Source organism: Carettochelys insculpta, chromosome 10 (genome assembly GCF_033958435.1).
Source record: "Carettochelys insculpta isolate YL-2023 chromosome 10, ASM3395843v1, whole genome shotgun sequence".
NCBI lineage: Eukaryota > Metazoa > Chordata > Testudines > Carettochelyidae > Carettochelys > Carettochelys insculpta.
The window spans coordinates 25,990,839-26,006,296 of record NC_134146.1 but is presented as its reverse complement, the minus strand read 5'-3'; the positions used below and the strand labels follow the sequence as shown (position 1 = coordinate 26,006,296).

The 15,458-nt window shown below is 41.3% G+C and overlaps 1 protein-coding gene across 2 annotated transcripts in view; it reads left to right on the top strand.

Annotated features, from left to right (window-relative positions):
* ANKUB1 (ankyrin repeat and ubiquitin domain containing 1) overlaps positions 1-15,458 on the top strand; it is a 40,974-nt gene that overhangs the window by 19,800 nt on the left and 5,716 nt on the right. For both annotated transcript variants that reach the window (XM_075004387.1, XM_075004386.1), the window contains 3 exons: positions 6,124-6,340; positions 10,846-10,960; positions 14,068-14,997. In XM_075004387.1, the coding sequence (XP_074860488.1) occupies positions 6,124-6,340; positions 10,846-10,960; positions 14,068-14,997 (1,262 nt within the window). The remainder of the gene's footprint in view (positions 1-6,123; positions 6,341-10,845; positions 10,961-14,067; positions 14,998-15,458) is intronic.

The window sequence follows — 15,458 nt, the reverse complement described above, 5'->3', positions numbered from 1 at the left end:
CTTCAACTGAAACCTTTGAACTCCCTGCAATTTTAACATATTGAACAATCAAGGTTGTCTATTCTTTATGAGAACAATGTAGAGTTGCATCAATGATTGAAAAGTACTTTGCATTATGTATCTCATCAAGAATTGTTGATTGCCCAAATGTCCCACATAGCTCAATGAACTCATTTTGTAGTCTGGTAGACAGAAGATGGATTTGCATGCATTTTGCACTCTCTTGTGATTAACAAACATGCTTAACATGGCCTGATAAAGGTGGGTCATACTTGCTAAGAAAGTCAAATGTACCAAGAAAGTTTCCATTTGTAGGGTCACCGATACATTGATTGGAACCAAACAAAGCCAATCCCCATTCAGAAAGAAAAATAATGAGGTTGTTTTTTTTCCCCCCCAGTTTTTTTTCCAGTTATCAGTTTCTGTGTTTATTTCAATCAGGAGTAAATTTTCAGTTGAACTGGCATCTAGTACTTCTCTACTAGCTGATTTCCATGTAGCATCTTTATATAGTACTGAAGTTTCATGTGCAGGTATTTGGTCTTTCAACTTCCTCCATCTTCTACTGATGCTCAAACTGGATAGATCAGACGGTAGTGATCCATTTGAAGTATTACTGTTTAAAATGAAACAAGCTACACAGTATAGAGCCTGCTTTTCCATTCTCCTGCAGAGCCAGTTACTGAGTAGATCTCTCCATTTGGAAGAAGTTTTGTCATCAGATGAGAAGGAAAAGCATGATTTTCAGCATCTTTCACTATATTACTTGAAATCTGAAAAAAACTAACTTTGAGAAATGACCACCTTTGAGCAACATTGTTCTTATCAAGAAGCCCAATATCAGGTTTTGATGCCCCTGTTGTTACACTATGTCCTGTGCTAGTCATAAGTTCTTGCTCTTTCTGTGCAGCATGTCCAAGGTCCTCGTTTCTGCCTGAACAGTCTCTAAATTAAACATGGATTCTGCATCTGTTGCTACTGGTGGCATTTCAATCCTGATTAATGATCTCTCATTTTAAAGCAGTGGCATCGAAATGTCATTTGTGGATACAAAGTTTTCATCTTCAGAACTGGAAGCGTCGCTGTCAGTGTGGTCACAGTCTAATGGAGGGGGCATCTTTTCTGTGAGAAATGGCGTTATTTGCTTTAACTGCTGCTTCATTGTGTTGCTTTTGCTGTCATTTACTTACACAACTTCTAAATCTTCACTTCATTTTTATAAAGGGATTCTTACAAAACACAATAACACACAATAAATTAATTTGCTAAAGGCTATTGGTGTTAATTGTATATACTTCACTATATAGATATAAAAACAGTGGTTTGGGAGTTATAGCCTTATTTCAAAATCTTAACATTTAGTCTGCTAACATGTTCCCATTATTAAATTCCTTCTAATAACTGGTGCATTCTTGTGAATATGAACATGAGGCAATTGCCCAGTTAGGTATAAAGTCTATTAAACAAGTAGAATTAAAAGTTTTTATTATCACAAAACACCCTTTAAAGGTGAATCTAAAACGGGGCAAAGAGGTGGCCTACATCTGAGCCTGGTATACAAAGACTCGTAAGAAAAAACAGGAATACGAAAATCCCCTATGCAGGGATAAATATCTAATATAAGGTTAAACTCGCCCTCAGAGCAAGTAAAATCACTTTACAGTACCAGAATTATGACTTTCAAAATCTCTAAACTATGCAAAGACTGTAAAGTTAAACAGTGTTTCACAATGTAGACTCACTAATCACAGAAGTTACTCCAGTCTCTAGTCACGCAGATGAAAACTCAGATGTGACCAAAAAATTTGCCAAAGGCCTGAGGTTCCACAATTATTTAATCAATTTTGGCAGGTGTATATGTAGCTTCTTTTGTTGCCTTTGTTATAACTGCAAGTTGTATGATAACTGGAAATGACTTGGTAGAAAAAATGTCAAAATTTGAGGCCCCTCTGTCAGGATTGACAAAAAAACAGTGATTTCAGTTCTCAGTGATTTCAGCTCTTGGCACAAAGCACAATCCAGCCACAAGAAATTTCAGTATCCGCTAGAATAAATTTAAAATAATAAAGGGGACTCCTTATGGAGCCTACTTAAGATCTACCATTTGAGACATTGGGGAGAAATGAGTCTTACAGCCAATGCCTGGAGGGGAAGTAGACTGCTGATCTGAGAGTACTCTTCTCCCTTCTCCCTCACAAAAGTCTGGCAATCCATCCCTTATCCATCTGACATCCTAAAAACTGACATCCTCTGTCTCCTCTTGAAATGGGTTAAAACTCTCTATCTTTTCTGTACTTCTACCATAATTGTAAGCATTGGTGATTATATTTAACAATTCCTGCATTTGGTACTCATAACTTGTGACCCCACAAGAGTCCAACTGATTACATTGAGCAAAACACTACTCTGTCAGTTGAATATCTAGCTAGCAAATCTAAGCTAACAGGAGCAAACCGTATGTACATCCACATGCCCAGAGCGTCATTCTTTAAACTGAAAGTGTTCAAACCAGGTTAAGCACGGTCTTTCTTTTCTGTTATTCCCACAATAATTACAGGCATTGCAATAAATATTAATACAATTTGTGAGACAACACCAGCCAAGTTGATTGCAATGAGAAAAAATACCGCTTCATCAGTTGAATATTTAGCAAATCTAAGCAAGCAGGAGCAAACTGTATTTACATAGACACACCCAGGGTTTCTTCCCACTTCCAGCTAGCTGTAGGGGGCACATTCTTTCAGATCCTGCTGACAGGGAGAAAATCCAGACTCCTCAGATTTGATGCAACAGATGCAAAGTCAAATGTCATCCATATACATAGCTTTATGGCTCTGCAACCTGCACCACCTTGCCATTTCTCTTAGTGATGGCCTGTATTTAATGAAATGCCTTGTGCTTCTCTGACTTCCATTGGATATATCTGTATTGAAGTCAATGCAGAAACTTCTATTCATGCTAACAATCAAATAACAAACAATCTGATGAAGCATGTCTTTGCCCACAAAAGCTTATGCTCCAAAATATCTGTTAGTCTATGAGGTGCCGCAAGACTTCTTGTTGTTCTCGAAGTTACTAACTTCACTACTACTAACTACACACTAACACGGATCCTACTCAGCTCAAGTTAGTGGGATGCACTAATATGCAGAATTAGGCTTATGTTTTTAAGCAGTGATTGTGTATCAATGATTGTATGAGATGTAAAATATAGAGACATTACCTTTGCCATATTATAAATAAACTGAAAATATATGCTAATGACTTTCATCAGTGCATCTGAAAGCGTTTTATAAATATGAGATAGCTAAGCCTCACAACATCCCTGTGAAATAAATAATATTTAAAACAGAAAACTTGGAAATGGCAGAGATGCTTAATGACGACTTTGTTTCGGTCTTCATCAAGAAGTCTGAAGAAGGAATGCCTAACATAGTGAATGCTAGTGGGGAAGGGGTAGATAAAATAAAAAGATACAGATAAAATAAAAAAAGAACAAGTTAAAAATCACTTAGAAAAGTTAGATGTCTGCAAGTCACCAGGGCCTGATGAAATGCATCCTAGAATACTCAGGAGCTGATAGAGGAGGTATCTCAGCCTTTAGCTATCATCTTTGGAAAATCATGGGAGACAGGAGAGATTCCAGAAGACTGGAAAAGGGCAAATGTAGGGCCCATCTGTGAAAAGGGGAAAAGAACAATGTAGGAAACTACAGACCAGTCAGTTTAACTTCTGTGCTGGGAAAGATAATGGGGCAAGTAATTAAGGAAAACATCTGCAAACACTTGGAAGGGGTAAGGTGGTAGGGAATAGCCAGCATGGATTTGTAAAGAACAAATCATGTCAAACCAATCTGATAGCTTCCTTTGATAGGATAACGAGCCTTGTGGATAAGGGAGAAGCAGTGGATGTGGTATAAATAGACTTTAGTAAGGCATTTGATATGGTCTCGCATGAAAGACTACAGCAGAAAGGGATCTAGGGGTTATAGTGGACCACAAGCTAAATATGAGTCAACAGTGTGATGCTGTTGCAAAAAAAGCAAACATGATTCTGGGATGCATTAACAGGTGTATTGTGAACAACACACAAGAAGTCATTTGTCTGCTCTACTCTGCACTGGTTAGGCCTCAGCTGGAGTATTGTGTCCAGTTCTGGGCACCACAGTTCAAGAAAGATGTGGAGAAATTAGAGACTGTCCAGAGAAGAGTGACAAGAATGATTAAAGGTCTAGAGAACGTGAAGAAAGGCTGAAAGAATTGGGCTTGTTTAATTTGGAAAAGAAAAGATTGAGGGGAGACATGATAGCGGTTTTCAGGTATCTAAAAGGGTGTCATAAGGAGGAGGGAGAAAACTTGTTCTTCTTGGCCTCTGAGGATAGAACAAGAGGCAATGGACTTAAACTGCAGCAAGGGACGTTTAAGTTGGACATTAGGAAAAAGTTCCTAACTGTCAGGGTGGTCAAACAGTGGAATAAATTGCCAAGGGAGGTTGTGGAATTTCCATCGCTGGAGATACTTAAGAACAGGTTAGATAGATGTTTATCAGTGATGGTTTAGACATTACTTAGTCCTGTTATTGGGGCAGGAGGCTGGACTCGATGGCCTCTCGAGGTCCCTTCCAGTCCTAGTGTTCTATGATTCTGTGATATTCCTATCAATAAACTAGGCAAATACAACTTAGATGGGGATACTATAAGGTGGGTGCAAAACTGGCTGGATAACTGTACTCAGAGAGGACCTATTAATGGTTCTCAGTCCTGCTGGAAAGGTATAACAAGTGGGGTTCCACAGGGGTCTGTTTTGGGACCAGTTCTGTTCAATATCTTCATCAATGATTTAGATATTGGCATAGAAAGTACACTTATTAAGTATGCAGATGATACCAAGCTGGCAGGGGTTGCAACTGCTTTGGAGGATAGGGTAATAATTCAAAATGATCTGGACAAATTGGAGAAATGGTCTGAGATAAACAGGATGAAGTTTAATAAAGACAAATGTAATGTGCTCCACTTAGGAAGGAACAATCAGTTTCACACACACACAATGGGAAGCGACTGTCTAAGAGGGAGTATGGCAGAAAGGGATCTAGGGGATATAGTGGACTGCAAGCTAAATATGCGTCAACAGTGTGATGCAGTTGCAAAAAAAGCAAACGTGATTCTGGGATGCATTAATAGGTGTGTTGTGAGCAAGACACGAGAAGTCATTCTTCTGCTCTACTCTGTGCTGGTTAAGCCTCAGTTGGAGTACTGTGTCCAGTTCTGGGCATGGCATTTCAAGAAAGAAGTGGAGAAATTGGAGGGGTCCAGAAAAGAGCAACAAGAATGATCAAAGGTCTAGAGAACATGACCTGTGAAGGAAGGCTGAAAGAATTGGGCTTGTTTAGTTTGGAAAAGAGAAGATTGAAGGGGGACACGACAGTGGTTTTCAGGTATCTAAAACGGTGTCATAAGGAGGAGAGAGAAAACTTGTTCTTCTTGGCCTCTGAGGATAGAACAATAAGCAATGGGCTTCAACTGCAGCAAGGGAGGTTTAGGTTGGACATTAGGAATAATTTCCTAACTGTCAGGGTGGTCAAACACTGGAATAAATTGCCTAGGGAGGTTGTAGAATCTCCATTTCTGGAGATACTTAAGAATAGGTTTGATAAATCTCTATCAGGGGTGGTCTAGACAATACTTGGTCCTGCCATGAGGGCAGTGGGCTGGTTTCAGTGACCTCTCGAGGTCCCTTCCAGTCATAGTGTTCTATAATTTTATAATTCTATTGCATAAATGAGTGAATTGGAGCACAGAGGATTTAGGACTTTCCTCCAGGCTGTCAAGAGATGAGTGCCCAGATGTCTCCCTGGTATCAGAAGGCACTTATGTTGTTCAGCATCTCACAAGAGCCTCTCAGGATCTTGCTGATTTGGGTCCTTAATGAGTGGAGGGAAGTCATTTGGAAGAAGTCAGTTTGAGGGATAGCTAGTATTAGATCCTAGTTTCCTGCTCTGTCCACTAGACTATACTCTAAAAAAGGACAGTAAATCCTTAGATGTATAAAATTAGTGTTCCTAAATTATAGGCACAATTTACGAGAACACTGTCACTGAAGCACTTATTTTTATTTTTGCTTTCAGGAAGAAGACAAACCAGCCTTCTACATATACAATGTTGTAACCCAAGAGAAAGTTCCCATTAAGGGGAGTATTCATCTTCTTGCTACAGCAGTATCTCTTTTGAAAACTCTGGTATCCCTGAAATGTGGCTTTCCAAATAGCATTTATTGTCTCAGGACTCCAGAGGGCAGGGAGATGTATGACTGCAACACACTGAATGATTACCAGTTAGATATAGGTATAAGATGGTTTTATTTACACTACCTACTAAATAGACTAATATTGACCCAACGTGTCTATAACGTTCCAGTTTTCTGTATTTAAGGAATCTTTATATTTAAGAAAGCCTAAAAAACATTATGATTATTGGTACTTTAGTGCAGAGTGACCAACATGTGGCCTGCAGGCCAGAATCCTGCCCACAAAGCCTTTCCATCTGTTCCATGAAGCTGGCAGTGGTGCCATTTTGAAAGCTGGCTGTGGGGCACGTGGTTGGCAACCCGCAGCTCCAGAGCTGCATGTGGCTTTTTAAGGCTCTAGACGCTGCCACCACTGACTCCTCTTGCGGCTCCCTGCGTGCCATGCTGAAATAATGGAGCTAAATGTAATTGATTTAACAGCTGGTAGGGTGGCAGGAGGGACCTGGCTGTTAAACCAGTTAAACTGAGTTCCATTATTTCAGCAGGGAGCCGTCTGTGTTGCACATCGGGGAAGAGAGTAGGAGAGCTGGGGGTAGTTGCACAGCCATGCTGAGGAGAAGGCAGCAGTGGCAGCGGCTGTGGTGAAGGAGCAGCGGGGAGGGGCAGCAATGGCAGCGCACCAAGCTCATGTCTCAGGTAGTTAATCCTGGGTTTGGGGCTGAGAGGGGTTAAGCCTGGCGATGTGGGGGATGGGTTTGGATCTGTTTTGTGTTTGGCCCCCAGAACATGTAAAAAATTGCTATGTGGCCCCCGATGAAAAAAGGTTGGCCACCCCTGCTTAGTGATAAATATCTCAGAATTTAGAACAGTTTGGATCATATGATGCCATTCAAAATAAAACAATGTGAAAGGCAGGTGGAGGGCCTAAAAATCAAAGATGTGCAAAAGGAAGTTATAATGCACTTCTTCCTGCCCTTGTAGCCTTATTGGGCCTGCACTTGTACCATTGTAAATTGGAACTTACTTCACAGAAATCAATGGAGCTGCACTGGTATAAAACTGGGGTAAGGGAGAGAAGAGGGATTCTTATCAGACTAAGTGTTGCTTGTTACATGGGACGATACACAGAACATTGCAGAAGTCTTGCACACCAGTATATAAAATTAATGCAGTCCCTGCAAGCCCACTGTGCTGTAATTTCAGGCCCCCTGCAAAGGTTTTAATCTGGCCCATTACATTACTCCTTAGATGGCAGACGACTGGGTTATGGACAGCTGACCAAAGCTGTGACTTGTTTAAATTAAAAAAACTAAACAGAAAAAAATGTCAGTAACGTTTTCTGTAAGGTTGCTCTGGGTGACCAGCCTACCCAACAAACCAACCTAAATGTAGGATTAGATATGGCAGAGTGTATTAGTCCCATGCCAGAATTAGAATTCATTGCTTCTTAGCTTCTGCTTCTTTGCTTAGCCCCCGAGACCAGAGATATGCAACTTTCTTCCACATTGCATCCCCTAAGCCAGCAACAGTTTCTCATACAACCTAAAATCTTTCAGTCTGTTGTGTCCAGGAAATACAGGTATAAACAGACTTATCCCATCCATATGAAGGATAAGGGCCTTTGAAGGGCCTTGCAGGAGGCACCCCAACCATTATATGGGTGGGATTCTAGGGTGGCCAAGGGGATCGCTAGCGGGCCTGGCACAGGGCGGCAGCAGGGGTTGTCTCCCCCCACCACATCAATGGGAGTTGGAGTGACTTGGCAGCCTGCTCCACTCTGCTCTACTCCACAGCCCTGTCCCAGAATGCTGGCTCTGCTTCACTGCGGCAAAAGGAAGCAGAACGCCCCAACCCCAGGTTGCTCTGCTTCCCACTGCTGCAGTAAAGTGGAGCACAGTGAGCTGAGAAAGGACAGCAAGGTGAGGAGCAGCAGAGCAGGCTGCTGGGTCACTTCGGCTTCTGCTGCCATTGCAAGTATAGGGGGGACTCCCATGCTGCCACCCTGTATGAGGCCACCTCACATTCCCCTGCTCTCATTGCTTGGAGGGAGGGATTTGGGGCAAGGTTGTGGCGCAGGAACAGGATGGAAGGGGCAGAGGTTGGGGCCAGAGGTGTGCAGGATGGAGCAGAGGTGGGGCAGGGTCTGTGGCAGGGGATGGCTGCCCCAGGCCCCACAACAGCCTGGAGATGGCCCTGGATATAAAAGGTCAGAAAGCACTGATGCAGGTCACTGTTTAAGGTGTAGGATAACGGTTGGTTTGGTCACATAACCATAACACTAAAACAATGTCAAGAAAGGGGATAAATTTAAAATAACCCAGACAAATACAAACTTACAACCATCAAGTAATATTTGGTTGCTAGGAGTATATTTATAAAAGAAGGATAATTCAGTTGTTGATCAAACACAAATCTGATATCATTTATAAAGTATTACAAATAAATGTTAAGACAATCCAAATGTGACCTGCTTTTAAAACTGTTCAGGAAAAATAAAAAAAGGCCCAAAGACTCAAGTCAACAGTATACATACAGAAATATAACCAATGAAATCATGAGGTATCAGAATTAGTGATCAGGTCACCTATCTTGGGTGTGGATATTTGAAAGGTCCTGAACCCAGTATATACACCAGGAGTCAACAACCCCTGGCACGAGTGCCAAGAGTGGCACATGAGCCAGTTTTCATCTGCACGCAAGGCAGGAGCTCAGCCCCACTTCTCCTCCACCATGCAGCTGGGACCTTGCTCAAAGCCATGCTGCCAGTGGAGTAACAAAAGACCAGCTAATACTACTAACCACCACAACAGTAAAGCTCTGCATCTTTATTTATTTATTAATGAAGCTGTCATGAGTAGGACTATTAGTGACCTTAAAAAGTATCACCAGCCCTTGGACTGTACATAGAGGTCAAATTTCAACACTGCCTCAAAAATGTTGATGACCACTGATATACACAGTAACATTCCAAACCAGAACAGAAATACTTTAGAGGTTCAAAGCCCAGCCACCAGGTTTTGCAGTCCTGATGCATTCACAACTGTTGTTGTAATCATTGTGATATGGAGGTTTATGTGTGTGGGACTTGTTTTAACATCCACATAATTCCATGGAGTTTGTGTGAGCACAAAATCAGCCTACTGAGAACAGGCCCTAAAGGATTAAATTTAGAATCTCACAGCCTGTCTTATATTTGTAGTTTTAACACAGTGCCCACTTCTACCCCCAGAAACAAGTGGGAGCTCCAGCCAGGAAAAAGGTCAGAACTCAGCCCGTAGTATTTTAATGCCCTCTAATGGTAGTTTTAATTACAATACTTCCTGAACAGGAAATTCCTGATGAACTTCTTTTGCAGCAAGTTGTGCCTGTGCTTATGTTTAAAATGTGAGTATCAGAGTATAGCGGACTGTTAGTAGCAAACCTCAAGGTCTTACTGCTTTACATTTATCTGTTTGTTTATTTTGATTTAAATAATAAAAAGACACCTCTCCACAGTCCCTAGGTGCCCTGAGATTCAATTACATTGACAACATTACACATCCAGCAGCATTAAAAATCAAGCCTTCAGACAAGAATAATAGCACAAGTCAACTAACAAGCCAGGCAGCTATTAAAGCATCCTCCCATCCACCCACCATTTTGAGAGCAGATCCTCAGTCAGAGCTATCCCATCCATAGGACAAACAGGTCCATTACTCTGCCAGCCTAGGCTTTTGTGGGGGCCAGTGGCAGTAGCAGCATATCTCCACCACCACCACACTTACCATGTGAACGGCACAAGCAGCAATCTGCTCTGCTCTGCTCTACCACATCTTGCCCTGCTGGCCCACTGAGCCCCACTTTTCCATGGCAGCTCAGCTCTCCGCTGCCTGCGGAGAAGAGGGGTGCGGAGGGCATGGTAGATTGGAGCAGACTGCCGCTTGTGCCACCGGCATGGTGAGTGCCGGGGGGAGAGCAAGAGGAGGCAACTCTGCTCTTGTCACTGCCCACTACCCCGACCTGCACCAAGTAATCTCCACCCAGCCCAGTAGGTCAGGGAGGGAGTAAGAAGGCATGGAGGGGGGGAGCAGGGGAGGGGTGGGGCCTGCAGCATGGGATAGGGGTGTGTGAGTTGCCCTGGATCCCATGCCTGGGACATGTGGGAAGTTGCCTCAAGCCCTGCCCCTCCCTCAGTGTGGCCCTGTCCTCACTTTCTCTAATGTCTGTTCCAATAGACAGCTTTAGTCACTCACCTGGAAGGTCGCAAAATTCAGATTATTTCAGAGCAAGATATCCAAGCAATATTCCATCTGTGGGCACCAGACTACAAACAACCCATTTTGGAAAATAAACTAGCCAAAACTAACACCTTTTCAGATTGGTAGTTTGGTAAATTCGCCGTGTTAAGGGGCTAGATTCTCATTTTTGGCCAGCCACTAGATAACAAGCTGTTCAGAGGTGTGGCCTGACATTCCTTCCAGCCGAGGATTGTGCTACACACACTCCAGCCAGTAGATTGTAGACCAATATCCTTTAAATGCAAATTGAGAGATTTAGATATTTATACATTGTAAAAGTAACAAAACTGGGACCGCTCTAAGAGATCGCACCTTGCTGTTGATAGGCACAACACTTCGCCTGGATGTGTGGGATGGATGGAAAGAATTCCTGACTGGGTGCCTTTTAGGAAACAAGCATAACATCCAACGCTTCCTGTCTGATGAAGAACCAGTACGCATGTATGCTAATTAATTGCACTAGATTTTTCCTCCATTGTAGCTTCTCCAGTCCAAGTACCTGTGTTCCCTAACAATGTCTTTTGAAAATTCATTAGGTCTTGGATTTATCTGCCAGTTTACTTTAGTGTTCTAGTATAAGGTGATACTCAAGAAATTGAAGTATCTCCAAAAGGGAATATAGAAAACATAGCCTCATAATATAAAAAATATAGCAGCTCCCATTTTAGTAATTTGGAGCCTGATCAATGTTGACTTCATTTAGCTATGGATTAGGCTCTTTTTTTTTTACAACAAGAGTGTATGTATTTTCAAAAAGTCACTCATATTTAGACATTTGGGAATTTTAATTACATCTCTGAAGGCTGCCCCAAAGATCACCATCACTTCTGCACTATTGTTTTTAATAAACTGTTCTTGCAAATCAACATTGTTTATACCAGACTTGCAAAATTCTGTAATGATTTTTTCCTAGGTGAGTAAAATATAATTACTTTTGAAGATGTTATGGTAAAGGGAGCCAGGTAGATTTTGTGACTGAGACAATAAATTTTCATGGTGATTTTGCAAGGCAATGCCATATTTAATGTCCACTTAATAACTCTCAGCATATATCCCTTATGGTATAGTTAGATTGTATTGCAGTGCATAGTTTTACTGAAAGATACAAAGGAGAGGAAAGATTCTAGGTATTATCAATACAAGAGAAACCATCCTATTACTGACCTAATAAGATAAAGAAGATAATTTGATTGTGAAACATTTTTAGATGTGACATAACATAAAAAGATTTATTCTAAATGAAATACAGTATGCCACCTCTTGCCACAGTAAAAAATCACAGCACTGCATGATAATGTGGCACCATGTTTAGAACATGGCTACAGAGCTTGTGGAACTAGACCTTATAAAGTGTTTTGGTCCCTCATTTTCCCCAGTCCTACTGGTTACTGCAGGATTGGAACGCAAGATTCTCAATATTTAATCTACTAATTAAAAACCCAGAATGTAAAGGGTCAAAAATATAAATAAATGATATCTTTTTACACTGGATGTTACCAAACAAATACTCTGAAGCTATAGATTTTGGAAATAATTGACAGTGCCTTCATACTATAGAATCTTTCCTGTGTTGTAATAGCTAGAGCCTTGCACAGATGCAAAATTGATTTCCACATCCACATCTACAAAAATGATCTGCAGATATCTGCAGATGTGGATACCATCAAATACAAAGTTGATATCCACAAATATGCAGATTCTACATACAAAATTTGTATCTGCTCCCACATCTGCAAAAATGAGCTGTGGAAATCTGCATCCACAGATGTGGATACCTAACACTATAAAGCAGATATCCATGGGTTAGCAGGGCTCAGAAAAATACCCTTTTGCTGTCTGGAGCGGTACATCACCATGCCAATTTTTAAAAGTTTTTCTACTTTCCAAAAGATGGCAAAATATCTCATCTAAATTTAATCTGTTTCCTTTAAGTCTGGGCATTATAAACACATCGCCCCTTTGTGGCATCTAATTATTAATGCACTATAGGATATAAAAGGGCAATGTATGAACAACAGGTCTGAGTGGAGTTTTAAACTAGAATAGAGTAGCTCTCTATCAGTAGAAATGTAAGAAAGATGCAATATAATGAAAAATTATCATATGGATTACAGAATGTGTGTCCGAGATATAGCTCACTGCCAATGTTACTGCATACTTTGATTGTGGTGATAGAAACATACACCATATAGACTGTTTAGTGGCAGTGGCTTCTCATAGCAAGCGTTTTCTACTCTCTTTACCAAGAACAAGGACACAGAGAACACAAATCAAAACAAAAAGCAGTCAAGTAGCACTTTAAAGACTAGCAAAATAGTTTATTAGGTGAGCTTTTGTGGGACAGACCCACTTCTTCAGACCATATCCAGAAGAGGTCTGAAGAAGTGGGTCTGTCCCACGACAGCTCACCTAATAAACTATTTTGCTAGTCTTTAAAGTGCTACTTGACTGCTTTTTGTTTTGATAGTGTATAGACTAGCACGGCTTACTCTCTGTTACTAGAGAACACAAAGAATTGTTAGATAAGAATTAACCTGAGAAGTCTACCATCTTTACATGTATTTTAACCCTCTTCCCCTACTTTATAACTGTACTGTTTATTCTCCTTCCCACTTCTAAAATGTCCAGCCATTTGCTTCTGAAATACTTTTAATCTTCCCTGCACTGGCCTTTAAAAATCTTGTGTATTCATCTCACATTTTTGAATGTCATGTGGATGTGAAAATCCTTACCTTGTGTAAACTGTTATTCCTGTTCCACTTTATGAAATCCTTCACTCCCAATAACTTTACAGGTTGAACCTCTCTAATCTGAAACTCTCATCTGGCATCATCTGTAATCCGGCATGATTTTAGTTAGCCAGATGACCACTTATCATGGGTGTGGCCAAGTTTCCCGTGGTCCCAAAATGTTTGTTTACAGCCACCAGTCCTAACTCTCAGTGTTCTGTGCTATTATTTAGCTGTAATTTACCCCAAATGTCTTCTAAGAACCCTGTAAGCAGTGGAAGTGTTGGTAATGTGCTTGACAATATTGACCTCTCATGATCTGGCAAATTCTCTTGTTCGGCACTGGTCAGGTCCCAAGGATGCCAGACAAGAGAGGTTCAACCCGTAGTGGACCATCTTAAAATCTTCTCTCAGAATGTAATATCAGCCTGTCTGGTGCAAATAGATTAAAAAAAAACAGTCAGGGATGGTGATAGGTCCAGACAAGAGGGCAGGGGACTAGACCCGATGACCTTTCAAGGTTCCTTCCATTTCTATGACATGTGTATATCTCCATGTTTTGTTTCAGCATATGCCTCTGTTTTAATTTGTGGATAACAAATATGATCAACAGTGGCAAAGTCCATTTAACAAAGGTACAAATTATTCTTACAGGGACCATATTATTTTATCAACCCATGACAGCAAGAAATTATGAGACTTACAGACATATCATTCTGCACAGAAATAAGCATTACAAAAATACTATTCAAAATTATGCATATGTTGGATTTCTTTAGTTCTTCAGTTAACTTATTTTGGTATGTTTCTTTTTGTCAGATATCAAAAAAGAGTGGCTCTTTACATGGCAGCGTTTTTTGGCCACCTTGAGCTCACAACATGGCTCCTGAAACAGGGAGTGAGACCCAATGAGGCAGTAGGCGTTCATCCCTACCGAGAATGGTGTCAGGAAACACATCATCCAGACATAACTAAGTGTCCGATTCATGCAGCTGCAGAAGCAGGCCAACTAATTATACTGAAGGCTTTTGTCAATTACAGTGTGTTGTGCCTACAGTGTCAAAATCCAGCAGGGCAAATTCCTCTCAACATATGCATCAAACACAAACATAAGGATTGTGCGCTATATTTAGTTACCAAAATGTGGTCAGTGGTTTCTTATCCTAATTTTTCGCTTCCCATGAAGATTTACATTAAATTAAAGCAGTGGCTGCTTAGGGCTCAGAGTCACATACTTACTACACAATGGTTTAACCAAGCTACAGTGTTCAGAACACGCGTGGGAGACACTGTTGTCGTGGATGGCTTTACAAAGCCAAAAATGACTTCCAAAGCCAGGATCAAGGCAGAAGACAGTAAGAACTGTAAGTTACCAAATCCAGCTGATCGAAGTCCACGTGAGGAAGATCCATGTTTCTTGACAGTTACAAAGGAAAACCGAAAGGAAATAAAACTCAAATTACCTCCATTGTATGAAGCAAATAAGCTCCAGAACATACCCAGACTTCACCAAAAGAAGAATATGAGAAAGAAGGCTGTTCAGCCTAGAAAAGATGAAAGTGTGGATCAAAACATGTGTTTAGCCAAAGTTCCTTTGCCCCCTATTTCTAGCTTCAGAAATTCACGACCTCCTTTATACTATTCAACACCTAATGCTAAATTGTTCTTAAACTCTTCCGCTGAATCTTTCTTGGAACACAATGGAAGAACTCCAAGAGATAACGCAATCTACTGCTTAGCTATTGCCAAGTATGGTATTCTCTTTTGTTTTCCTTTTCTATTTATGTCTCTACCAGGTGTTAATATGTACATTTTCTTCTTTTTAGTACTTATTCATGTCCATTCCGTACAGAGGCAATGTGTGAGGGGGTGCACAGGAGATCAATGTATTGCCCAGTTTCTGCCCCTCCCCCGTATTCACTGTCAGCACCGCACTGCTTCTGGTGAGTGCAAGGACAGCCCCACTCCTCCCCATGAGCCCCATGGCCTGAGAGCAGCATGAGATTTCTAGCATGTGCTGTTCTCAGGCTGTGGCTCTCTGGAGGAGGGGGGGCTGCCCCCAGCCTCACTGGAAGTTGTGTGGGCACTTCTGCAGGAAGAGGCAGGCAAGGGCAGAGCAGGTGTGGGGAGGGGGCAATCAGGGGTTGGGGCAGGGACATGTGGCTGGTGTCCCCCTGAAACCCTTGCACCAGTTGTTACTGACTCCACAT